Here is a 24,429-nt window from a genome sequence, read left to right as displayed (position 1 = left end):
GTGTTATGCTGTATCTATGCGCATGTGTTATCGTTTATACACCACGCACTCGATGTCCATTATTGTCAGCGATTAATATAATAGCATTGCTTTGACTGGCAAGATTTACCCACCCTTTCTTGTGTGGGGTAGGAAATAGTTCTGCAATGGTGCTTCCTACTTCCACCTGAGATGAATCGTATCCCACCTCCCACCTGCACAGGTGGATGGAGGATCCTTGTACCCTCTTGTCCTGCAAGTGGAAATGCAAAAAATAGCCATCTAGAAGAAGGGAACTTCCTTGCTGCTCTCCATCACACACACACACACAAATCACTGCTTCTTCTAGCTCTAATGCCTCCCTCAGCAGTTTGAAGGTTATAAATCTAGCATTTGCTCCATGCCGGCTGAGCCGAGGCACTGGCCTGTCTTCCAAAAGCTGTGGAAGGAGCTTCCTTGGTTGTTTCAGAGCTGGCAGGCTTGCCCCCCCGGGTGCTAAGGTCACTGGTGTAGAGCAGGGTCCCCAGTCACCTTGCTGCTTAGACCGGCTGCAAGTCATCTTGGCTAAGACAGCCACGGTTGATCTAGAGCAGACATCCCATAGATGTCACCAATTTTTAGGGTCGGAAGGGACCTCGGCAGATCACATCGAGGCCGACCCCCTGCCCCTGGGCAGGAAAGAGCACTGGTGCTGCTGAAGGACTTGTGCCAGAGCTATTTTGACACAGAGATTTTTCAAGATAAGAAAAAAGTGCATGAAAAAGGAATTTGCCATCAGGGGACGGTTAGTGAAAACACTCACTTCACGTGCACTTCAGTGGAGGGAGAAGGAGGGGTTGTAAGTGCCCGAAACTGCACATCCCGGAGCATATGTCATGGGCCCAAGTCTTGTCTTATTCCCATTAAAATCAGCGGAGTCACTTCAAAGACAGAAATGAGCAACCTCGGACAGCAAAGGCTTTAAAAAACCTGCAGAGTGGTGATGGGCCAAAGAGAAAGAAAGAAAAATCAGGGCCTGGATGCAGCCATCTGGAAGTTGGGAGCTGAGTTTGGATTAGACAGTCCCACTTCAAGGTTGGGGTCTAGACTGAAGGGCACCTGCATTGCTCAGGTTTCAATCTGGTAGAAATGAAACCATCAGAGGGAGAATAAGTTGGCTGACATGCTGCAAAAATAGCAGCGTTTCCACCCGTGAGATTTCATCACTGTTAAATTTGCACCCAACAACTTAGATCCAAATCCAAGCTCTCATTCATTTCTCATTTCTGCTGACCCTGGGTTTACCTCTGTTCCTGAATAATACTAGTGGGCTGGTTGCGGAAAGACAATTCAGTCATGACTCCACATACCGCAGTAATTCTGAGGAAGAGTTCAAGCTGCTTTGCTGTAGCAATGCTATGGTCAACAGGGCTCTCCATCTTTAGCCTGCTGAGTGACTTTTACAGCCCAGGTGAGGTGCAAATGACCATTTTGCAAATCTTTTCCACATTTCTCAAGAAATTTGGTGAAATTCAACAGAAACCATGAGGCACTGCTTTCTGAGATGGGAGAAACCAGATGTAGTTTGCTCCGGGGGCGGTTGATATCTCTTCAGAATATCAGCAGACCGACCTCCGCAGCTGCATCCTGCCCTTTCAGTTCCTCGAATGTCTGTGCATTAAAAAAAATGCTGTTTATATTAACCCCTTTTCTTGTCCACAAATACAGGTCCCAAGGTACATTAAGTAAGCAGTTTGCTGCTGGTGAGCCCTGATGAAACCCATATCTCAAGGTCCCCAGACTTTGAGGGGTGCCAGGCCAGGTTGCACAGGCCCCCTCTGAAACAGGTCCAGGCAAAACCCAGATCCTACCAGGACTGGGTCTTTAGGAGCTTCAGGTTCACATCAGAGCATTGCACCTGGGGCCCATCTCTCATCAGAGCCCCGAGAAGAGTCCAACAGACCCATCCACGGGATTCCCAGATGCAGGAAGACAAAGGCCAAACCAGTTTAGTGCCCGTCTCCCCTCTTCCCTTTCCACAGTAGCCCCACTCTTCTCTTTCCTTCCCCTATCCCTCCTTCACCCATTGCCGTCTTGAAAGAGGCGCCCTTCCCTTGCCTCACTTACCCGCTGCTCAGATGGTGAGAGATGACAACTGGCCCCTCACCCTCCATTTTCCTCCTCCTGCCTCCAAACCCCCCCCAAATCTAACCAAGCTAAACCAAAACCAAAAGCGAGACCCAAACTAAATTAGTTTTCTACAGTTTCAGAAGTTTGAAAGGGAAGACACCCATTTAATTTTATTCAATGCCCGTCCCCCACATTGGAGACCTGCTGCAGCCTCACTTTAAGTAGACGTGGTCCGGTCCCATTTCAGACTGGTGAAGCGATGGGCTCCAGGGAAAACTGTTCCACACGAAGACCTCGCTGGTTGGAAACATGTCCAAAAATCTGCCCTCTTCCTGTTTTTCCCGGCTATGCGCTCAGTCAGTTCAGGCTTGCGAGGCTGCATTGTGCTTGGGTCTTTTTCATTCTTAATTTTGACAAGGTGACAACCAAACTGTGACATGTACTTATCTGGCCATCAGCTCAGCAGGAAGCAGTGGCTCTTGGGGAGGGTGAGAGAGACAGAAAGGTTTCAGACCAACAGGAAATGCTTTTACGTGTCAGATGCTGCCGCTTCTAAGCCAAAGAACAATTTTCACGAGCCGTATGCGGAAGGTTACGGGGCTCTCTGCTTTCCTTCCTGTACTTTATCCTTTCTTACTAAGTGCTGTTAAAGACACTGTGCTCATGTGAACCTGCAATCTAAAGCGGCATCCTGGAGGGCTGAAGCAGCCAGTCGTTGCTTGGAGGATTGGGAAGCCAGTGAGAAGAGATGGGATGTTGCAATGTGTGCGCCAGTCGGGCTGGATCTGCAGGAGGTGGTCAGGATGTGATAGAGCTACTGAAGATAGGTAATAGCAGGTAGGAAGCAGCATTTTCTGGGTCGTGGGTGTAGTCTTTTGGAAGCAGGTGGGTGCTTTTATTGTGGGGATCTTTGCTGGACACAGAAAGGTTTGGGACTCATCGATCTAGGTCAATCCCTATCTCAGTTGAAGCTGCTTCTGCGTTTCCTGGCACTAGTCTCAGCATAAAATGGACCACAAATCTCCTTTCCTAGCCACATTTAACAACTGTGAACAAACAACGCTGATAACACTAAATTTCTGATACCAATAACCCACCTTACTAACTAAACTCACTAACAATACAGGGTTTGGACTGCTGTTGCGTTTCCTTTGAAGTATTAGTATTATTGGTACCCATTTGTTCTAACCGTAACTTGTCTCAAGGCTCATTTGCCTTCAATCAGCTGTGGCTGGTGCCCGTCTACGACTTGCTCAGCCTAAACAGAAGACTCTGTACCTCATTTCTCTTTCTTTTGGAAGCTGGAGGTGGTATCGCCTATTCCTTCCTAGTATCCCTTCTCGTGAGGTGGACTTCTAAAATCATAGGCAAACCTCGAAGGACACCACTGCAACTTATGCCCCTGGATTCGCATCACACCACATTATTTTCCTGAAGCAGTGGCAGGTCCCAGGATCCCAGAACATGCTGTTTGACTTTAATCACTTTATTTCATATAGGCCTTGCAACCACTCTCCACATTTTGCCTGAAACTGGTCACTTAAAAAAAAAAAATGCTCACTGTACAATGTCTGTGTAGGGCTGGCTTCTTCTCTAGGGTTGTTCTGTATATAGAAAGAGCACCTGTGACTGTCAGATCTCTCTCAGATCTGCTTTCCTTTTAACATTTATACTTGCAACAACAGCCCCTGCAGCCTTAGACCCTGGGGTGTTTTCTGAGCCTCTTTTGACAATGGTAAGAAGTTATTTAAGGTCTGTCTCAGCTAATGTGAAATTTCCATAAACAATGGGTCAAACCTTTTTGCACACATGAATTGAAGCAGGGTTTAAGTTGCCTTCTTTAATTCCAGCTCTGTGGAGGACCACTTGCAAGTTATATTTTCCATGGAGGGCCACCATTAGTAGCAAATGTTCTGCTTCTTCTGTAATGTCATCCCAGTGCTATCAGGCTGTTCCTGGGGGACCCGACTGCCTGCTCTGCCCCATACCGCTGACTGAGCACTGCCCACTAAGCTCCCAGTTGTCAGGGATGGTCTGGCCCTGCCCCTCATGGGAGTCAGTGCAATGGTTGCCATCCTGGGTCTTGGGGCTGCTCTTGCCCCTGTGCAGATGTGGATCAGGATTGTTCCACAGCTGACTAACGAAGGTGCTCTGCCACCCTGGTGGGCCACATGTGGCTCCCTGGCTGACATACTGTGAACCTTTGAATGCAGGGCATCACTTCCTTCACTATTTGGGTATACTGCTTTTCAGTTCCTGTGCTCATAACACCTATGCCACTGCACTCCAGTTTTGACCAAACTGCTGTCAAAATGTGCACTGCAGAAATGCCCCTCTTGGAGGCCTCAATGGCCAACTGAATTTTGCATACACTGTCAGAAGAGTCCAGAACTAGGGGCTTTCAGTTTTTCAGACACGGTTTAAGGTTTGCCCATCATGGTCTCTGCTCAGCAGTGGTCTCTGCTTGCTGGTTTACACAGCGAGGTAAGATGCATCCCTTCCTGGTCTATGGACAGGTGTGCTGGTGATCGCCTCAATCTCCCAGAGATCTCCCTGCACACTTTGCAGTAGTAATTTTGCCCCCTAAATGTATCAGTCACCCTGAGTTTACATTTTTATTCATTTAGCTTTAGCCCAAAGTTCTTTCTAAAGCTGCCCAAAGCCTCATGTTCTTCTGTTTTCCCCAATAATATCATCTATTGCACCCCGTCACTAAAAACGCACTGTGTTTTCTGATGAAATACAGTGAATGCCAAACACAGCCTGAGTGGCATAAAATCGTGCTCCTTCCTTTTCTAAGGGCATTTGCAGAACTCAGCTGTTGCCTCCAGCATAAAAGAAAAAAACTGTCATCGGGCCTTTCTTCCCCATCACTTCTGTCCCTGTCAGTAGTAAGAAATGTTTCCTTTTTACCTGTTTTTTTTCCAGTTCTTTTGAGTCTCTACATAATCCTTTTTTCTGCAATGACCCAAGAGTATTTCCCACTCTGTTGGTTTTTCTACTCCCTCATTCCAAGAGCAATGAACCCATATATCTACCTTTTTGGTCTGTCCTTTAAGTTGCAGTGGACTCTCCTAGAAGAATGAATCTGGGTGTGGCCACATGCTTTCAGTGCTATGCTATGGTATCTTGACAGCTTCTGTATTTCCTGAAGTTGCTTTCATGACCTTCAAATGTTTTAAGTCCTGCCTATCAAATGTGCTTGCTCTCTTGTCAAGGCCAAGGGCGTGATACAATAATGAGCTCTCTTTTCAGGTTGCTATTCTATATTGTATCTTTTCCAATTTGTGACTTACTGTACACTAGGGCTGTGCGAGGCTTTGGACCTTGATTCAGATCCAGAGAAGCTCTGGACGCTTCGGCGTCTGAAGCAGCACATCCGGCTCGAAGCGCTGGCTTCGTTAGGCTTTCCGAAGCGCTTCAGAAAAGCTTCGGTGATCTGGCTATAAGGTATAATGGAGAATCAATGAAATATCTATAACTTTGTTGTTTTTTGTCTGATCTGGATGGAATCTGCAGGGATGGTAGCCTCTGCTGAGAGCATGAAGCTTGTCAAGTTTCAAGAAGATCAGGGAAGGGGTTTGGGGGGAACTGCACCCCAAGCTGCAAACAAGCAAAACTGGTGCCATGGGTGACACTGTGCATGTTAAAGCACAGCAGGGTGACATCTGCAGGGATGGTAGCCCCTGCTGCAGCCACGAAGCCTGCCAGCTGTCGAGAGATTGGTGCAGGGGTTCTGGGGCCAGATCGAATAGCTGCCTGCTCGCACAGGCCTACCGTATACCTAAGTTCCCACACTTTCTAACTGCATAAGCCCTGAAACCTTCCACTGTTTGTGAGTTTGAGGCTTCACTTGGTGTTTCCGTTAACACACTGGCTTGTGCACTGGTGTCCTACATAAAAGTCATAGATGTCCCATTTACTTCTAGGTTAATAATCCATTCACATTCACCTTTCACTGCTTCATTGGCTGTTGCTCTTTGGGGAATTCATCTGCACCAGATGCACTGTCGTCATCCTGTGCATGCTCTGCCAATGCTTACAAACTCTTGGAAAGCAGCATGATCCATTGTATTTTTGCATGTGTTTGCATCTGCTGAATGTGGTCATAGTTGGTGTTGGTTGTCTCTGTGGGGGCGCCCTGTGTTGCTCTTGTCTGTCTCTGGCTGAGTTCTTTCTTTATAGTTTCATAATTTCATAGTTTGTAGGGTCGGAAGGGACCTGAGCAGATCATCAAGCCTGACCCCCTGCCATGGCAGGAAAGAGTACTGGGGTCAAAAGACCCCAGCAAGGTGATTGTCAAGCCTTGTCTTAAATACCCCCAGGGTAGAAGCCAGCACCACTTTGCTTGGAAGTTGGCTCCAGACCTACCCGCCCTGACCGTGAAGTAACACCTCCTGATGTCTAATCTGAATTTACTCTCTGCCAGCTTGTGACCATTATTTCTAGTCACTCCTGGTAGTGCTCGAGGGAACAGGGACCCCCCCAATGCCTGCCAGTCCCTCCAGAAGTTCCCTGACTAGTTCCTCCCTGACCCTTGGCCTGGGTGCACCTCCTCTGGGGCCTGAGGTGGGCCCAGTGGGGAGGCTGATTCAGTCCCTGCTCAGGAAAATGGAGGCAAAGAAGTTGTTAAATAGATTAGCTCACACATCTAGCTTTATGGCTTACACATCTTTTCTTGTTGTGTTTTTGGATCCCAAAAGTCACATCCAGTGAGCCACAGCACTCCTCTACCCTGTAAGACTGAATCTGAACCAGGCAACTTACAGTGCTTAGCAAATCCTAAATGTTTTGTTTCCTAAATGGGTAGCGCTGGACTTTCCAATGCACTCCAATCTCCCATCAGGGAGTCAGCTGTCTCCCCAAGAAGTGCAAGATTGCCTCCTCAGGCTCAGATCAATCACAGACCCTGTATGGTTTCACCTTCTTTTGACAACCTCTTATTAAACATATAATTTCCAGGGTTGTGTTTTTATATGGCATGAAGTACTCCTCAGATTTCAGTGCTACAATTTCATGCTTCACTTCCTCTGCCAGGGCTAAATGGCAACTATTAAAGGGTGTCAAAGTCCTTCAGCTTTCAAAAATAAAGCAGCCTTCAGTCAGTGTCTCGCTTCCAGCTACCACGGTGTTGTATCACTTCAGCCTCTTAAAGGCTCTTACATCCCACTGGGTTTACATCTAGCGACCCTATGCATCTCTCTTTCTCCAGAGCTTCATTACAGCCCAAAGAGAGTACAATTCAGAGCAGCACTTTAAGGTGGGGGCAGGCAGATACACTGTAGAGCAGGGAAGTCAAGAGTTTCATTTTTAGCTTGTAGCTCCTTATTTTAGGGATTTTCCAGGTATCTTTTATTACAGAAGCCTTCCTGTTGGACATCCGTGCATCTATGGTAATAATGGTATTCAAGCCCCACAGCAGAAAACCCTCATTCAGGAATATTTGTATGGATACAAGTTGCAGTTCAGGTGTGCTATTCCTAGACATAACTAGTACATTCAGCAGCAGTTCAGACGCGCTCTGCCTTGACATACCCGTTACCTTCAGCAGTACAGCTTTTGCATTTCACCTCAGTCTCCCTGGATATTTTTTAGCAATCTAGTTGAAACAGCCTTGTCAGATATTAGTTTCCTGTCTAAGCATTAACTCCTTTGATGGTGTAACAACACACACAAATACCACAAAATAAGCTGATAAAAGAAAGCTACATGGTGCATCATCACATATAACACAATATATATTTTTCTCCACTCAAAAAGGAACTAGAAGCTTTATTAATATGCTAGGACCCTGGGGCTATACATTCAGCTTACGATTGATGCAAAACAAACATAACTTTATTTGACTGTACATTAGTTTACTATGTCATCTATTACGCATTAAAGAAGCACAACAGACTAGGCAAAAAATAATCAAAAGATGTTGTTTCATTAGTCCTGTAGCCTTTAGAATTAAATGTACATCACCTTTTCAGATTCAGAAAGCAAATCTAGCCTTTTCAAACATCTTGGCAGCACATCCAATGTTTCACTGAAAGTTATGTCCGCACCTGAGTTAACGTTCACCTGAGTTAACACTTCTAGCTAGTTAAAAACAGGCTGTGAAATAAGGAGCCAGGGAAGTCAGAAGACCATTCAAAAGAAAGGAGGGTGATTAACACCTGGGGAATGAAGAGTTTAGAAGAAATAAGCTCTGAAGTCAAGTGGCTCCATCACCGCTGCACGAACAGCGATGCTGAGGCCACTGCCAGGCAGTTGTTTTTAAACTTTGGCAGGACCTAGAATCGAAGACGGCTGCAACTGCACCACTGCATCCCCCCTGGATCTGCCCCCAAATACTCGAACCTCACTTTGTCCTCCTTCTTTCCGTGTCTTCCCCACCCCTGCTTCAGAAAATGGTCCATCTCAGAAGCTCAGAGTGAAAGCTCCCTCCATCCCAGGGAACCTGCGACCACAACCGAGACAGAAGTGGTGAGTCAAGTGCGTGCAGAGTCACCCAGCCCAGATTTACATGTGGAGTCAGGGCGGGAATTCAGAGCATATTTGTTTCGATGAGGTACGGTGGTGTTGCCGCACAGATGTACTTCTGCTGCAGCAAAGTGCCTGACGTGAGGACGTTCCTGGTACAATCAATACATGCTTGGCTCCAAAGAGTCACGAGCCCATTCTGCTGTCATATGGCTTAGGGGATGATCTTCGCCTTCCAGTTTTTGACAGGTCATATGCTATTTCTTACAGAGCGTGACATTAACCGAAGAGGAAGATTTTCATGGGAGGAGCAGGGAACTAGACCCTCGGGTGAGTCTGTCCTCATCACCTTCACTGCCTGCGTTGCCGCGCCTCCCAGAGGCTCCAGACACACTGAGGGTCTGGGCACCATCACAGCCACAGCCCTGTGTATCCTCACAAGACCCTTGCAAAGCAGCGAAGCGCTGTCATCTCAATCACGCAGATGTGTGCATAGATGAAGTGATTTTTCCAACTCACATGGGCATCAGGGGCAGGAACTGGGAACTGAATCCAGTTTCAACCACATGATCAGCACTTCCCCCTTATGAACCACAGTGGTACAAACACCCACCGAGCATCAAGAAGTTTGGATGTAGATTCAGCGCGGTTCCACCTCAAGTCTCCCTTTGGTTCAGGTTGCCCCATCCTAGGTAATAAGGAGAAGCATGAATGTGTGCGCATATGTGTTTTGCTTCCAGGGAGCAGTGCTATGGGGAAGAACACAAGAGGAGCTACAGACCTTCCTGATCACACAGCCCGTGCAGGGCTGGGAAGGGAGGAACATCCAATCCCTTGGGGAAATAGTGTGGTCCTCCCTGGTTCTCCTGCGCAGCTGCCACATGGAGGTAACAGTCCTTACCCTATGGGCCCTCTGACTCTTCAGCAATATGCTCTCCACATTCATGAGATGGAGAAGCTGAAATAAAACTGGGTCAGCCAAGCCATGAACGGTTCTGAGAGCAGAGATCAAAAGAGAAACGTGTTCATTTTCCTTGCAGCAACCAAAGAGATTTCCTGAGCAGTTGCACCACCATCCTGCCACGCTGTTGCCATGTCACATTGCCTCAAAGTCCATTCAGTGCAATCAATTCACAACGGTTCCCAAAGAATCAACCGTACAGGGGTTATTGAGGCTCCTGTGCTGTCAAGAGGTTCTCCCTGCACAGACTAGAGGCAGGATATTCTTCTACTAGAGGCAAAAGCACGATGTACATATTGTATATCCAGACAGTCTGATCCAAGGACCTGAAGGGCGGTGGCAAAGGAGTTCATTATGTTTCATTTTGCCATGAATGGGCTGATCCTTTTCCCAAATTTGGTGCATAAAACATTGGGCTGAGCAAATGGCTGGGAGACCGAACCCAAATCCAACATATTGGGCTGGGGGGGGGGGGGGGAGGCTCATTTGGATTTCATTCCAGGTCTGCAGTTGCCCTTGAGGTCAATGAAAGTTTTCCATTGAATTTATTAGTGCCAGGCTGCCAGATGCATGGTGTGACCTTTGGCAAGTTATTTAAAGTCACTTCAAGTGTCTGTGCCTCAGTTTATCCATCTGTTTAATGGGGATAAATACAACCTCCCTGCCTTACTAGAGCATTGTGGCTACACCTCATTGGGGTTTGCAAAAAAAAGTACCTGGAGAATCTCACAGAAGGTGCTAGGAAACAGCAAAAAATTAACAACAAAGCATTTGCTGAATCCTTACTCGCTCTAGGATAATCCATAGCTAAATACCACATAGTTCATTGCTATCAACCAGGCTTTGTGCAAATCAGCCTACTAGGACTGCCTGCACACAAAGGATGTACTAAATAATGCAGAAGCAAAGAAGAAGTGTGTGTGGGGAGGGGGTGAGGAGCTCGGGGAAATCTCGCATTGCTGTATTTTATTTTCAAAAGCTTAAACATTTAATGTGTTGGAACGATGATGACAATACCAGTAATAAACCTTATTTTAACAGGAGATGTCGGAACGCTACCTCGTGCTGTTCTCCTTCCAGCTGTTGATTCTGTCTGTGGATCACAATAAGAAGGCATTTGTCTATGAGGTGAAGAGCCAAATTCCCTGCAGATTGGACAACATGCCACTTCTTTGGCCTCTGGCACTGATAGAAACCAAAAAACAAGGGAGTGAGCTGCAGGGTGTGTGTGGGCTATGCCCCAAGGAGGATGCAGCAGTTGCTGCTCGCTGCGACCCAGGAGATGTGTGTGTTTTTGCAGGGGGTAGGCTGGAGCTGGAGGAGTGTGCACAGGAGGGGACAGTTTTAGCTGGGCAGAGATCCTGATGCTTGGCAGCTATGGGCCTGGTCCCAGTGTCTGATCATAGCCAAGCCGAGGTGGGGTATGGAGCTCATTTCATTCCAGGACTAGGGGGCACCTAAAGAATGGGACAGCTCGAGTGGAAATGTGGTGTGGGGTTGGGTGGGAAGATTGTTAGGATAATCACCCTACAACATGGATGGAGAAGCCATCAGACAAAGATGATGAGATGCAGAAGTGGTGGGATGTATGCCATCCTCCAGTGTCTTGCAGAGGGAAGCTATATTTGCACAAATGTCCCCCAAAAGGGCTCCTCAAGGAGAACAAAGGGTGCGGAAAATGTAGCCGAAAACCATGGAGCTAAAACTGGATTTTGCAGATGTGGTGAAGGAAAGGTGAATACCAGGAACACTAAAAAGGGCCCAAGATCCAATAGACTGTGAATAAATTTAGATCAGAAATTAGAAGAAAGCTCCTAGCCAGTGTTGGAGTGAGGTTTGGGACCGGCCTTCTGAACGAGGTAGGGAGGGCAAGGAATTGAAATCGTGTCAGGGCAGCACTTGATGAGTGCATGAAATAGTTAGGATGCAAGGGCAAGGGTGTTCTTGGAGCAGCAAGCGATGCAGTCCTTCTACTATTAGGTATCACCGTGAGGGGGAGTTACGATCGCTGCGCAGAAAGTGTCTAGTGGCGTAGGGCTTCTTGAAATTCCTGGTGGCGAAGACAGGATCTGGGGGCAGAGGTTGAAACTAGGAGGAGTAGGCTCAGGGTGAGATGGAGCCCATGATGGGAAGTGAAGCTCTGGGGCTATTTTGCACTGCAGTGATTGACTTGCAGATATTCAAGACAAGTTTGTGTTCATGGATGTCTTGTCAATTAGATTTCAGAGAATCAAATTTGGCCTGTGCAACTGAGAAAACCTTAGCCGGTTAGTGTGGACTGCCCCAGCTGAATTAAGGTTCCTTCTTTTGCTTATCCTCCTTTCCTCTTATTTTTTTTTAGTCAGGCTTACAGCACTTGTTGTATGAGTCCTGCGGTTCAGCATATTTGCTGGTTGCCAGTAAAAGCCATGAAGGATTTCCCGCCCACCACCTGTGGGCGGGAAATAACTAAGACATTTATTAATTGGCTTCTGGCTGGTCTTACACCGTCTGAGGAATCAGACTTTCATTCACCACATGTAGAGGTGGGGGAATTGGCCAGACTGTGCTAATGTTCCCAAAGACACAGAGGAACTTATGTGCCTCGTAGGTGTGTGTAATGCTTGTGGCCTCAAAGTTAAAGCAATTACCAGAGATGAGGTCAGGAAGGAAAGTTCCCTTAGGTCAGACTGGCAACGACGATCAGATGGGTGTTTTCACCCAGTCCATTGCTGCTCCTTGCAATATTGGGTTTGACACATAAAACCACCGAGCTATCCCTTCCTTGTACCTCTGTGGAGCAAGCAATTAAATGTCAGTAAAGGACCAAACTGTCAAACTTCCTAACTATAAAAGGAGGGTGCCCTGGGCTGTGGGAAGCCAATGCAAAGGACATTAAAGGGTATCTGCCATCCAGGGCTGCAATCCCCAAGCTGTATGGGGTGCACCACCCTGGTTGGGGTCAGAGGACTGACACATACACATTAAGATGGGTGAGGTTTTCCTGCCCGTAGCAGGGGTGAAGATTAACAACATGAAAGACAGCTCCTGGGGCTCACCTAGCACTCTTCAATCACAGATCTCCACACCTAGGTAAATTCTCAGACTATCGCAACCAACTATTACCGACACGTAGGTAAATTCTCAGACTATCGCAACCAACTATTACCAACACATAGGTAAATTCTCAGACTTGCAAAAGGAGATCAGTGTCATTATCCCCGTGGTACAGATGAGAGAACTGAGGCTAAGGCAGAGGGCATTTGCTGCCTATGGTCATTCAAGAGGTAAGAGGCATAAAAGTGGAAATGGATCCTAACTCTACTAAGCTGCCACCCACCCTGGGCCCTCCCACAAAAGAAGCTGCCCAGCTGTTTTTATTGTCATGAATAAGGGTCGCTGTCCAAAGGCTGGGGAAATGCTGGGGTAGAAGAGTGCAGAATGTGCCAGAGAGAAGAGAGGACAGGGAGAGAGGTTATTCACACGATTGCTTTCTGACCAGGATCCCCTCCATCCAGGGCCTGCTTCCTCTTGCTGGAATGAACGTCAGGGAAGTGCAGAGGGATGGCAGCGGCATGTTTGAAATCACCGGTAAGCCTTTCCCTACAGTCCGCAGGCACCTGCAGAAGGCTGAGCAAGTGGGATCTCCCCTCGCAGTTCCCACCCGAGGCAGACCAAGTGGTCGATCCTCCTGACTTCCTGTCCGAGGAAGATGAGCCCACAGGTCAGACGCAATGTCTCGGCGCGTAGGACCGGGCAGAGACCAGCTCAGTGCCCACCACCACAAAACACACGAGTTGGCTTCATCCTTAGATTCAGATGTGATCCCAGGGAAAAGCTTGCCAGCGTGTTGGCTTCCAGCTCTTGGAATAAGGAGCACCCAGGAGGAATCTGCTTATCGGCTTCAACGGCTTTCCTTTGTTCTGCTTCCTCAGATCCCAGAGCTGTGTCTTTCTTTGCACAGGGCCCATGATAGAGTCCAGGATCATCTCGTGCCTCGTCCCAGCTGAATTCCACATCTGGGTTTTCAGCATGCAGCACCAAATCAAGATGGCAAATGCTCAGTGTCCACCCAGCCCCAGCAGCAATATTCCTTTCCTGGTGAGTCCACCCCGGAGGGGAGCTGTTCCAGGGTGAATGGGGCTGGAGCAAAAACAGCGGTAGAGAGACTGGAGTCCTTTGCGTATTCCCAGGGTGGAGTAAATACCACTCGTGAAGACGCTATGGCTAGGGACAGACCTTCAAAAAGCATGAAGCAGAATCAATTTAAGTTATGCGGTGTTGTGTAAGCTGTGTCCTTTCAATTGGTAGCAAACAGAACACACATTCGCCCTTTGGTGCAGGGAGATAAATCTTAGACTGGGTTTTGCCCCTTTAAACCAGTCTATGTGAGCTGAACTTCTGTCCTGTTACACGCATGGACTGGTTTTGTGTGCCGAGCTTCTCTTCTGTTACAGGTACAGACCACTTTTGGATCACTTTTACCTGTGAAAGTGTAATGTCTGTACCTGGCCTATGCTCCCTAGCCAGAATCATCCTTACCACCATGAGACTTTGCTACCAGAGCAAACCCATAAGGTTGAAAGAGTTGGGTGGCTGGAGCCCGACACTTGAGGGAGATAAGGTCTCATGCAATCATCCAGTGTATAAAGCAGAGGACACTGGAGATCTCTTGTAAGTACAGCGTACAAGCCTGCTACCTGCTCTGCTTTACTACTGGCATGTAGCTTTGATAACTGATCCATGCACAGGAGGCAATTTTGCAAAAACACTGATTTTTCTGGAGCCCCAAAAGGCTGTGCTGTGATTGACAAGCTGTAGGGAAATGATTAATCGTGTCAGGAATTCACCTTCCCTATCAGTTGCTGTCGCAAAAGGAAGACTTGATTTTTGGCGTGTGCTGACCTGTCCCTATACACGTCCTCCAGTGACGGAGTGAAGTATCATCGCGTGGCACCAGAGGGCAGGATTACATTGAAGATGGCGTTCAGGCACTTAGTTGTAATGCTAAGGATGCCTGGGAGAGCTTAACGCTCTCAGTCATCTTAATCTTCAATCTTCTTATCTTCTTTCCACCACGTTCTACCCTGCACATTTTGTGCTGCAGTCTCTGACCAGGAAAGTTTCAGGAACGAACCAGCCTGGTCCTTCACTCTGGCCTCGAGCCCAACTTTCTGAAAGTTTGATTCAGTTGCCTCTCTTCCACGCGCCTACTCACCAGCTCCCCTGCACTGCAGTACTCAATGGAGAGTAGCTTTTTCACCCTGACTTTATCACAGTCTCACCCTCCTGCCCCACATGCACATCCAAGCAACTCCGTGGCTGATCCTACTGTCCTTATGACTCTGACATGAGGCTGTGTCCTGGGGGTCTCTCCCCTTTCCACCCACCTGCCCCTTTGTCTCCTGGATTGAACAGAACAAGGGAAAAGGGAGCAGGTGCTTGGTTGGTGTGAGAGGGACTTGACTCGAGGGGATTTTTTCTGCAAACCTCTCTAAAAAGGCTGGAGGGGGGAAGAGTGGGGGGAAGAGCATATTCAAGCTTATTCCCTGTGTCATTTAGGGCCTGTTTCCATTACAGTCCAGAAGTGCAATTCTGCTAGTGTGGACCCGAGTTAGCTTTAACACACTGCACAGCATAGAAAACAAACCTCACTAGGACTCAGGGTGCCAGGTCAGGCAGCTAGTCCATATGGAGCAACATGCTTTGGAGGCTGTGCTGCTGGCGGGCTAGCAAAGGCAGGTCTGGCTCGGATGGGCCTACCCAAGCTGCGCTCATGCCTTTTAGAGGCTGGCCTGAATCAGAAGACGAGGCTCAAAGGTCTCATTCAGATCAAGCCTGTTAACGTAGCTGGACCAAAGCAGAGTCTTGCACTGCAAGAAACATCCCTCCCAAGACTTGAGGGGTTGGGGGGAAAGAGAAGGGGTTAACACCACCTGAAACCTTTACCCCAGGAACTTATATTCTCACCAGTCGCAGTGCTTCGCTGCCTGTGCCGTATTTAGTCAGACAACACCCCGAGAAGTAGACAGCAGCGCTATTATGCCCATTGTACAGATGGGAACTGAGGCACCTAGGCTAAATGACTCTCCCAAAGTGATACAGGAAATGCATGGCCGATCAGGACTTAACTCTTGGTCTCTCAATTCCTAAACGAATGCCCTCACCAACAGGCCATTCTTCTGAGCTCTTGAAACCTATAAGCAGTTGCCACATGCTTGGTGTTTTTCCGCTCTGAAACGTGCTGTGATCTGTCTCAAAAAAAGGTGCCTTGTGATGAGCAGTGGAAGAAACGGGAGCTGATGAAGTGCCTGCTGTGCAACCCCATTCTGAAGTGGGAAGGGACTCCCATCCAGCACCTGGGGAGGATACACTACGTGGCCATGGTGCAAGTGGCTAATGCCTGCATGGGGGTAACGTACAGCACAGCTGGACCTAAACCTCGTCGACGGGCCCAGGAGGATCGGACTCACTCGGGGTTGGGGCTTACATGGGGCGACTGCACGAGGCAGCTTGTTGCAGCTCCGCAAGTGGATATTGAAACACACATCACTAGGCCACACACATGCTACGAGAAAACCAGTGTGACCCTGAAAAATAAGAGTCCCATAAGAGTCTTGCTGGGATCCTATGACCCCAGCTGACTTCATGCCCTGGGGGCGCGGGGCTGGACTCAATGATCCTCCGAGGTGCCTTCCAGCCCAAATGTCTATGAAATCTTACAGGTGCCTTCCTTTGTGCCAGTACAGTAACTTCTGCTGGCGATGTCCTCAAACACCCCAACGCAGGGGATGGGCGACCCACAGGAGCACATTCAGTGATATGCTCTAACAAGTGGCTAGACCCACACAGTAGGTTTTAACACTGGCCAGTTTCCTAATCATTCGTGCCTTGTATATCTTCCTTCACATGTATACAGTCGGGTGACTATATATTTTCCATACAACAAACACAAGGGAAAGTTACTTGTGGGAGGTGTGATTAGACTGACTGTCACAGACTGCTAGAAAATGGCTCTGTGAAAATGGTACCCCTCCATACCCACATAACTACAGGGTTTGCCTTCAGCTGAGACTGATACTCTGGGGGGAAAAAATTAACAGCTGTGCTCCCATCCTCTTTTCTGCAGGACTTTGAAGAGAGGCTGCTGGTCTTGTTTCCAGAAGACCTGGTTTTCCTCTCCGTAGACAGAGAGAGAACAGGAATTGTATACGAGGTAAATACAGATGTGGCTGGAGGGACTGATGGAAACAAAGATCAAAGAGTCTTTCCAGCTTGTTCTAAGAGTTGTTAGTGGGGATTTAATAACCACCCAAACGTGGCAGGCAGGTGCTAGGGATATGCAATGACTCTGTGCCCCTTCTCACCCAGTTCCAGCTGTCAGAGTACTTAGAAATCAAGGTGTTGTATTGAATGCCCTCTGACCTCCTTCTCCCAGCTAGTCTATGGTTCAAGGTACCCACAGGGCAAGAGCATGCTTAAGAAACATCAAAGCAGATGCCCTATAAGATGGCATATTTCCTGCTTGCATTGGGCCTTCCCTAACTCTGCTAGGCCTAGCTACCAGCCTCCTGCTGCTCCCAATGAGGTTTCCTGATGAGAAGCACTGCAGGAGAGCTCACAGCTTATTTAAAGGAGTGCTGCCCTAATCCGACACACATTTTCCTCTTTCTTTCTTTCTGAAGGGAAAACTCCCCTTACATGGCATCCAGGCAAAGGAGAAATCTGCTCTGCTGGGAAGGCTGCAGTTTGAAGTTACAGGTATGGTGGAGAGAAGCAGGCAGCAAGGAGCTGAATAGTTTACCCTAGAGCTTGCATGAGGTTGACCATATAATATGTCACCAAGCTCTCTCCAATGCAGGGGAGTCATCCACCCCCAGGACTACCTAGCTCAGACCCAGATTAGGGGACCCCCTTCGCAAAGAGAGACTGGACACACGCCTTGCTGGGGTCACTTGACCCTAGCAATCTTTCCTGCCCAGAGCAAGAGGACAGACTCCTGTGAATCTGTGAAAATGCCCTTGTATTTCAGGCTACAACCAACCCCCTAGAGCAGTAGGATGGTAAACCTGCAATCAGCTCACAACCCCTGCATTTAGCTAGTAAATCAACACCTGTCCTGCTCCCTCTCCCTATTGATCACAGCTGAGTCCTGTCCCTTCTCCATCACTAGACACTTGAGCTATATAGCAAGCTCTTTCTTTTCAGCCCCTATAGCCAGCCCCAACATATGTCTGCATATAAACCCCCAGCAGCACCCTCCTTATGCTGCTGGCTATGGGGATGTTATAGTCTCCTGCAATCCCTAATTGGGCCAAACCCTCCAATCCTGCCTCATTGCCCTGCCCTGAACACCTGTGGAAGATCAGAGCTGGGTGCCTGTGGGGAGGTGGGAGGAGGTTAACCCTTTTCTTGCTAGGATGAACCTGTGGTCCGCATCCTGGTGTAGGCTGGTAACCTGTGGGCTGTGACAAAGCTTGTGTACTGATCCTACACCCATCTCCTCACTTTCGCTGCAGGAAGCCTGATGGAGCCCATCCTCGTCACTTGTTCCACTGCAGAGGATTATGAAAAATGCCTCTTCCACCTACAGAAGGTACTCATCAGATATTTCTCCAGTAGGCCTCCATTGCCTTGGTGGTGGTGGTAATACCCTGTCTCACCCAGGGACTTTCCTGATCTCACACACTCCTCCTCCCTTCGGAGGCTCATTTGCCTCCTGCCCAGGATATCTGCCTCCTCTCCTCCCCACAGAGGACTGGCGTGATTCAAAGCTGAGCAGAGTAACAAACTGCTCCATCTCCAACCTACAGGCTTCGCAGACCATTTTGCCAATTAAAATACAAATGAGCTGAGGAACCCATCCTCTCTGGGGCTGAAAACAGAAGCCTCTATAGCCTGAGCTAAAAGCCAGGTCCTCAAGGTTTTGTACCTCTTCTCATTCATTTGCATGGCAATTAAGTTCCCAAACACCTTGGGGTAGTTGGACCAGACTTCCTCCCTTAGAGGAGTGTGGTAGAGTCATTGGCTTCGAGGCGCGGGCAGAGCGCACAAGGACACAAAGCACCAGAAGACTCTCCCTTTGCCTGAAGATGGGCATTTGTCCCTGAAAGTTTGCAAAGAAGACTTTTCCAGCTATTTAGTTGGTCTAATAAAAGATAGCACATCGACCCAAAGAACCTTATTTGCCAGAGCACACCCATACACTGACCAGCGTTTGGGATTTGGGGAGGGTGGGCTTGTCTCCTGGGAGAAGAGCTTTGGGCACCCTGGCAACCTTTACAGCTGCTCCTGATCAAGCCTGGCCACAGCTTCTAGCTCGTGAAGTCTTGTCACTGATTCAAGGAGTTAATTTGCTGCCTCTGTTGTATTCCAGCCGGAGCAAAACATGGAGACGATGACTCTCCAGCCACCGCCCATGGTGCCAAAGAAATCACGGCGCTGTTAGTACTCCAGAGCTGATGGAGAATACCCCAGCACCGAGTGGAGGAGAGGAGTGTGTGCTGAGGAGGAATCCCAAATCGTGGATTATGGCAGAGAAATGAGCCGTCGTGCCTTCAGTCCAAACCTCTGCCAAATGAGATTGGAAAGTGAAGGGTTGATCGGAAAGCCTAACCTAAGCTGGACTCGTTCTTTTTTGTGTATAGATCGGCTGCTGTTCTTCTCTCTGGGCTGCTGCAATGAGCATGGTACCTCGTGGATGTAATCCTAGCTCGACTAAGTCATCAGGGAGCAATCCTTTTTGACAGGGTCCCTTTATTTATTGTCTGTGTCTTTGTAGGGGGAGAGAGACACCCTGTGAGATATCGTGTAAATATGACAAGTAAAACCTGTTAAGCAAATTCAGGTACAACTGCTCTCTACTGGACAAAAATGCACTAAAAGATGCCCCCTTCTCCTGGCAGATCTCCTGTCATGAGCTAGTGGGAGACAGCCCTTGGGGACCAATCTATGAGAGGCCTCCTGTTAGAAAGTTAGCAGGTATGAAAGGCCTGGCTAGTGACACCACCCTCTGTTTTATGCTGTTGAATAGGAGGGGGGTGGTCTCACCTCGCAGGTGGAATGGGATGTCCCCAGAGCAGAGGTGATGGGAATATTCAAGGGCCAAAAGCATCAGCTGCTAAAGCAAGTGGGAAACTGGAGCTTGTCCCTTAAAAACTCTCAACACTTCAACATTTCTTCCCCAGTCCCCATCCGTCAATCCTGCAAAATTTCATAGATTTCATAGACATTCGGGTGGAAGGGACCTCAAAACATCATCGAGTCCAGCCCCCTGCCCCGGAGCAGGAGGTCAGCTGGGGTCACAGGATCCCAGCAAGATAAACGTCCAATTGACTCTTAAAGGAGTCCAGAGTAGGTCCTTGCACCACCTCCGGCAGGGGGTCTGTTCCAGGCCTTGGGGGCTTGGACTGTAAAGAAGTTCTTCCTTATGTCCAGCCTGAAATGGTCACGGAGGAGTTTGTGACCTTTTGACCGTGTCATCCCATGAGGCGCTCTGGCGAGCAGGCATTCCCCCAGATCCTGATGTACACCCTTATGTACTTATAGACAGCCACCAGGCCCCCCCGAGCAGCGCTTTGCCTCTCATCGGTCCATAGACTTCAGACAGAGCTCATCCGTGCACATCAGGAAGGTTTGCGACCGCTCGGATGTGGCCGAGCGCTCTTCCCATGACATGTCTGGGTAGTTGAAATCTCCCGTGACAGCCATGCACCGGGAGCGTGCAGCCTCAGTCGGTTCCCTGGCGAATTCCTGGTCGCGCTCTTGATCCTGCGTCGGAGGTCTGTAGTAGACCCCCACCACTGTGTCCCCTTCGCCTTGTTCGCCACGGATTTTGACCCAGATAGTCTCCAGTTGTCCCCCCAGGTGCCAATGTCGGCTGCAGGGATGCGTAGCTTTCCTTGACATAGACAGCTACCCCACCCGTGACCCTTTTGTCCACACAATCTCTCCTGTACAAGGTGCAGCCATCTATACCTGTGGCCCACTCATAGGTGGAGTCCCACCAGGTCTCCGTTATCCCAATGAGATTGTAATCCTTTTTGGTTTAGCAGGAGGACCAGCTCCTCCTGTTTGTTCCCCAGGCTCCTGGCACATAGGTGTCCCCTTGGGGGCCCTTGCCTTCCCTACCGATCGCTCCGGGGCTAGGGTAGGGGTGGGTTCCCTGGAGTGCCTCACACAAAAACTGCCCAGTGGGCTTGCAGTGGAGGTAGTCCCCCCATCCCCTGGCGGGCTCAGTTTAAAGCCCGGTGGAGCAGGTCAGCAAGTCTGGCTGAGAAGAGCCTCCTCCCCAGCGGGCCATCCCTCACCAAAGAGCGGGCTGTGATCATGGACGCCGAAGCCTTCACGATGGCACCAGCGCCTCGGTCTCTGGTTGACTACATTGACCCATCTCTCCCTCCTCAGCCCGTGACCCACACCAGGAGAAGTGAGGAAAAGACCACCTGCGCCCCCAGCCCCCTAAGCCCCACTCCTCGAGCCCTGTAGTCTCTCATGAAATGGCTGGGCTTGCTCCAAGCAGTGTCATTCGTGCCACATGGATAAGGAGCATAGGGTAGTGGTCGGAGGGCTGGAGCATCTTTGGGATTGTCTCGGCTATGTCCCGGATGCAGGCCTCCGGGACGCAGCAGACCTCCCGGGCTAGGGGGTTGGGGCGGCACTTTGCCCCTCGGCCCCCCTCAGGAGGGAGTCTCCCATGTCGAGCACCCTGCGTTTCATCTTGGGGAGAGTAGGGGTGGGTGATCCTCTCATGTCTGCTGGAGCCAGCAGCTCTGCAAGCCCTGCTGGGGCTGCAAGAGGTACCTGTTGCAAAGCCCCGGAGGGGAGGGAGCCTTGGTGTGGCAGGTCTTGGGGCCCTTGACCACCTTGGTCCAACTCCCTGGCTGGACAGCATGGGAGATCCCCAACGCCCCCCCTTGCCCTGGAGGGTGACCTTGATCTACCTTCCACCTCCAGGGGGCGAAGGGCCCCCGCACCCGAGAGCCAGGCGCTCTTCCCAAATTAGAAGTGACAACAAAAATTGTTCTCCCTTATGCACTGGCTACAGCGTGCTGCGTCTTTCACTCCAGTTGCTGGTGAACAGGGCCCATGCCAGACCTCACAACATGACCACTACCCTACTCATATACACATCCCCTTTCCTAAAATCGTGCACCAAGGGTTTTACATGTTTATTACTGAAGGCGTATTTCCCAGCCTCAGACTTCCCACTGCATGCAGAGGTCGGATCATTAAAAAAAAAAAAATCCCCATTTTCACACAAAGGCAGCACAGAAAATCCTTAATTTCAAGTTCAGTTATCGTTAAATCACTCCTTTCTGGAAAGGTGTTTACAGAACTCAGTAGGAACAAACCCAGTAGGTTTCTGCACCTATACAGCTGAGCAGAAAATTAAGTCCATTCTACAGGCTAAGTTCCTAATCAAATTCCAGAGCAAGGATTACATTTCCTATTAAGCTCTAGAAGGTGGCTGCAAAAAAAAAAAAAAAAAAACTGAACTAGAAAACTTAATTTTGTCTAACTAGAAGAAGCTCTAGGACATGTTTTCAGAAGGCTCATAAAAAGCGGTGGCCAACATGTTTCAACTTGTGTGCTCCGAGATGCATATCTAAGAGCCCCAAAGGAGAGCCTGCTTCTCAAAGGTACTAAGCGCCCACCACTCAGCACTTTGGCTTCACTGGGGCCTTTCTTTGCATGCCAAGAAATGCTTCATGTTTTAAAATTCAGAGAAATTCAGAGTTCTTTTTTCTGGTCTGGGCTGTTATCATATGCTGTTTCCTTTTCTACCAGTAGACACCAAGGGAATTTCAGGTACCTCAGTAAACCATGAGATTCTAAGAAGTATAACACTTTTTATGGCTAAACCAAACCATTTTGACCTTTAAGTGAGCTCACATGCATTTTCTATATGCCGTAGGAGTTGCATTCGGTGACATTCAAGAGACGGAGCGTGGAGGGGCAGGGGTGGGGTGGATAAGCTGCTGGAAAGGGGGGGCTCTTCTGAAAGAAGTGGAGAGGAAGTTATTTGGGGATATTATGGGATGGTCTCTGGTGTCAGGAGATTCACACTACAGGCTGTGTCCTGCATAATTTCATTGTGTAATTCAAAGATTGATTCAGAAGTCCTGTGCAGTGGTGTCTCTATACTGGACATATATAAATACTGAGAATAACTCAGTTCAGAACTTGTAAAACATGTAAGTTTGGATATGATAGCTGAAATGTAGGTTCAGATTCAAATGTTGGGATGATGCAAAGACGGAGCACACAGACCCAAACTGACTTGGGCAGGAGGGCTGGACCCGATGATCTCGCGAGGTCCCTTCCAGCCTTGACGTCGCTGAAATCTATGAAAAGTAGCTACAGATCTTTTGGAATGGAAACTGTAAGGAACAAAGATTGAGCTGTCGAAGGGCCTTGGTACCCAGTAATTTGGGGTGACTCCTGGAGCTCTTAACCCCCATGGCTGGAGATGGGGAGAGCCAGGGCTGCACTCCCGGCTGCTCCTGGGCGCCCAGCCCTGGTCCTCCCCTGTCTCCCACCACCTCGCTGCTGGCTGCTTTGAAACTCGAAACATTTCAAAACTTTTGAAATGTTTCAACTAGCCTCATTTTATTTTGAGGCTGTTTCAAAGCCCTTTGTTTCAATTTGATTTCACTGTTTCGAGCTCGAAATGGGTCGAAACAGTGTCGAATTGACACAGCTGGCAAAATTTCACACCGCCCTGTTGTCTTTCCCACCCTACGAGCTATGAGGCACCAGAAAGGTGATTGATTTTTCCCATCGATTACAAGTCTTTAGGCACACAGTTAGTTAAGAAGGAGGCAGAAATGTTCCTTGAGTCAGGAATATAAAAATATAAAAAGGTTCCCTCTCAACCCTGCAGTGTACCTCTGCTCAATGTATTTTGGTATTATTTTGCAACCCTTCCTGCTTTGCCACCTCTGCAGCCCACTTATCTGCCACTATGCTTCCCTGTATAAATGCACCTCCTCTATTGCTGAGACTTGGGCCTTCAGAAGACCCCCTCAACAGTCCTTGACCCTGAAAGCAACAGATCATATTGTTCTAGTCCTGGGCCCAGCAAACAGTTTGGCTCTGTGCCTTTACCATGGCGGGTTTGCCTAAGCATGGTTTCCTTTTCTGATGGCAGCAAGTCAGTAGGAAGCTGGGGAATGGTAGTAAGTCACTGGGATTTCCAGCAGCCTAAGCCAAGTGCTTGGTGAGAGGGAGACCAGAGATGCTGCTGGCTTGGGCAGAAATGCATTGGCAGAAATGTTTGATGGGGGTCCTGTGCAGGTCCTAAGCCAGGTGCATTGGGAAGAGCACTACAGAGAAAGCTGACTGCATCCAACCAAGATCCAGGAGAGAGAATTAAAAACAAAATAATTGGAAACAAAACCCAAAACCAAAAAACCCAACCCTGCAACAACAACAACAACAAAAAGGAACTGTTCAAATCTGCTCAATCCACGTGACATTTTACTGAGTTCAGATGTTTATTTTGCCTTTGCAAAAGGTCATAGTAAGGAACATTTTTTAAACATACCCAGTAAATAAAAAGGACCATTTCAAGGACATGCTGTGTATAGAATGACAGCCTAGACAGAAGACATCAAATTCATAGTTTCATAGTTTCTAGGGTCGGAAGGGACCTGAGCAGATCATCTAGTCCGACCCCCCGCCATGGCAAGAAAGAGCACTGGGGTCAAACGACCCCGGCAAGGTGTTCATCCAGCCTCCTCTTAAAACCCCCCAGGGTAGGAGCCAGCACCACTTCTCTTGGAAGTTGGTTCCAGATCCTAGCCGCCCTGACCGTGAGGTCGCGCCTCCTGATATCTAACCTAAATCTACCCTCTGCCAGCTTGTGCCCGTTATTCCTGGTCACTCCTGGCGGTGCTCGGGGGAACAGGGACTCCCCCAGTGCCTGCTGG

At 48.8% G+C, this 24,429-nt stretch overlaps 1 protein-coding gene across 1 annotated transcript; it reads left to right on the top strand.

Moving 5' to 3' along the window:
- Window positions 1-2,693: 2,693 nt before the first annotated feature.
- On the top strand, window positions 2,694-19,338 carry LOC149854561 (putative pleckstrin homology domain-containing family N member 1). The gene is made up of 12 exons (XM_090023747.1): window positions 2,694-2,925; window positions 8,481-8,559; window positions 8,827-8,886; window positions 9,297-9,443; window positions 10,559-10,645; window positions 13,015-13,087; window positions 13,461-13,597; window positions 15,763-15,909; window positions 16,626-16,712; window positions 17,182-17,257; window positions 18,016-18,092; window positions 18,873-19,338. Exons 1-12 carry the CDS (start codon window positions 2,837-2,839, stop codon window positions 18,942-18,944), a joined length of 1,131 nt encoding a protein of 376 aa, XP_089879873.1. The 5' UTR covers window positions 2,694-2,836; the 3' UTR covers window positions 18,945-19,338.
- Window positions 19,339-24,429: the final 5,091 nt, after the last annotated feature.

Source organism: Crocodylus siamensis, chromosome 12 (assembly GCF_052110815.1).
Source record: "Crocodylus siamensis isolate JL-2025a chromosome 12, ASM5211081v1, whole genome shotgun sequence".
Taxonomy (NCBI): Eukaryota; Metazoa; Chordata; order Crocodylia; family Crocodylidae; genus Crocodylus; species Crocodylus siamensis.
This window is presented reverse-complemented; position numbering and strand designations above follow the sequence as displayed.

Bases quoted from the DNA above. Each gene is read 5' to 3' on its own strand.
- LOC149854561 (XM_090023747.1), top strand. From the start codon at position 2,837: ATGGGATGTTGCAATGTGTGCGCCAGTCGGGCTGGATCTGCAGGAGGT. The intron at 2,926-8,480 runs GTAGGAAGCAGC...CCCCTGCTTCAG, and splicing joins CTGAAGATAGGTAATAGCAG to AAAATGGTCCATCTCAGAAG. The intron at 9,444-10,558 runs GTAACAGTCCTT...TTATTTTAACAG, and splicing joins TGCGCAGCTGCCACATGGAG to GAGATGTCGGAACGCTACCT.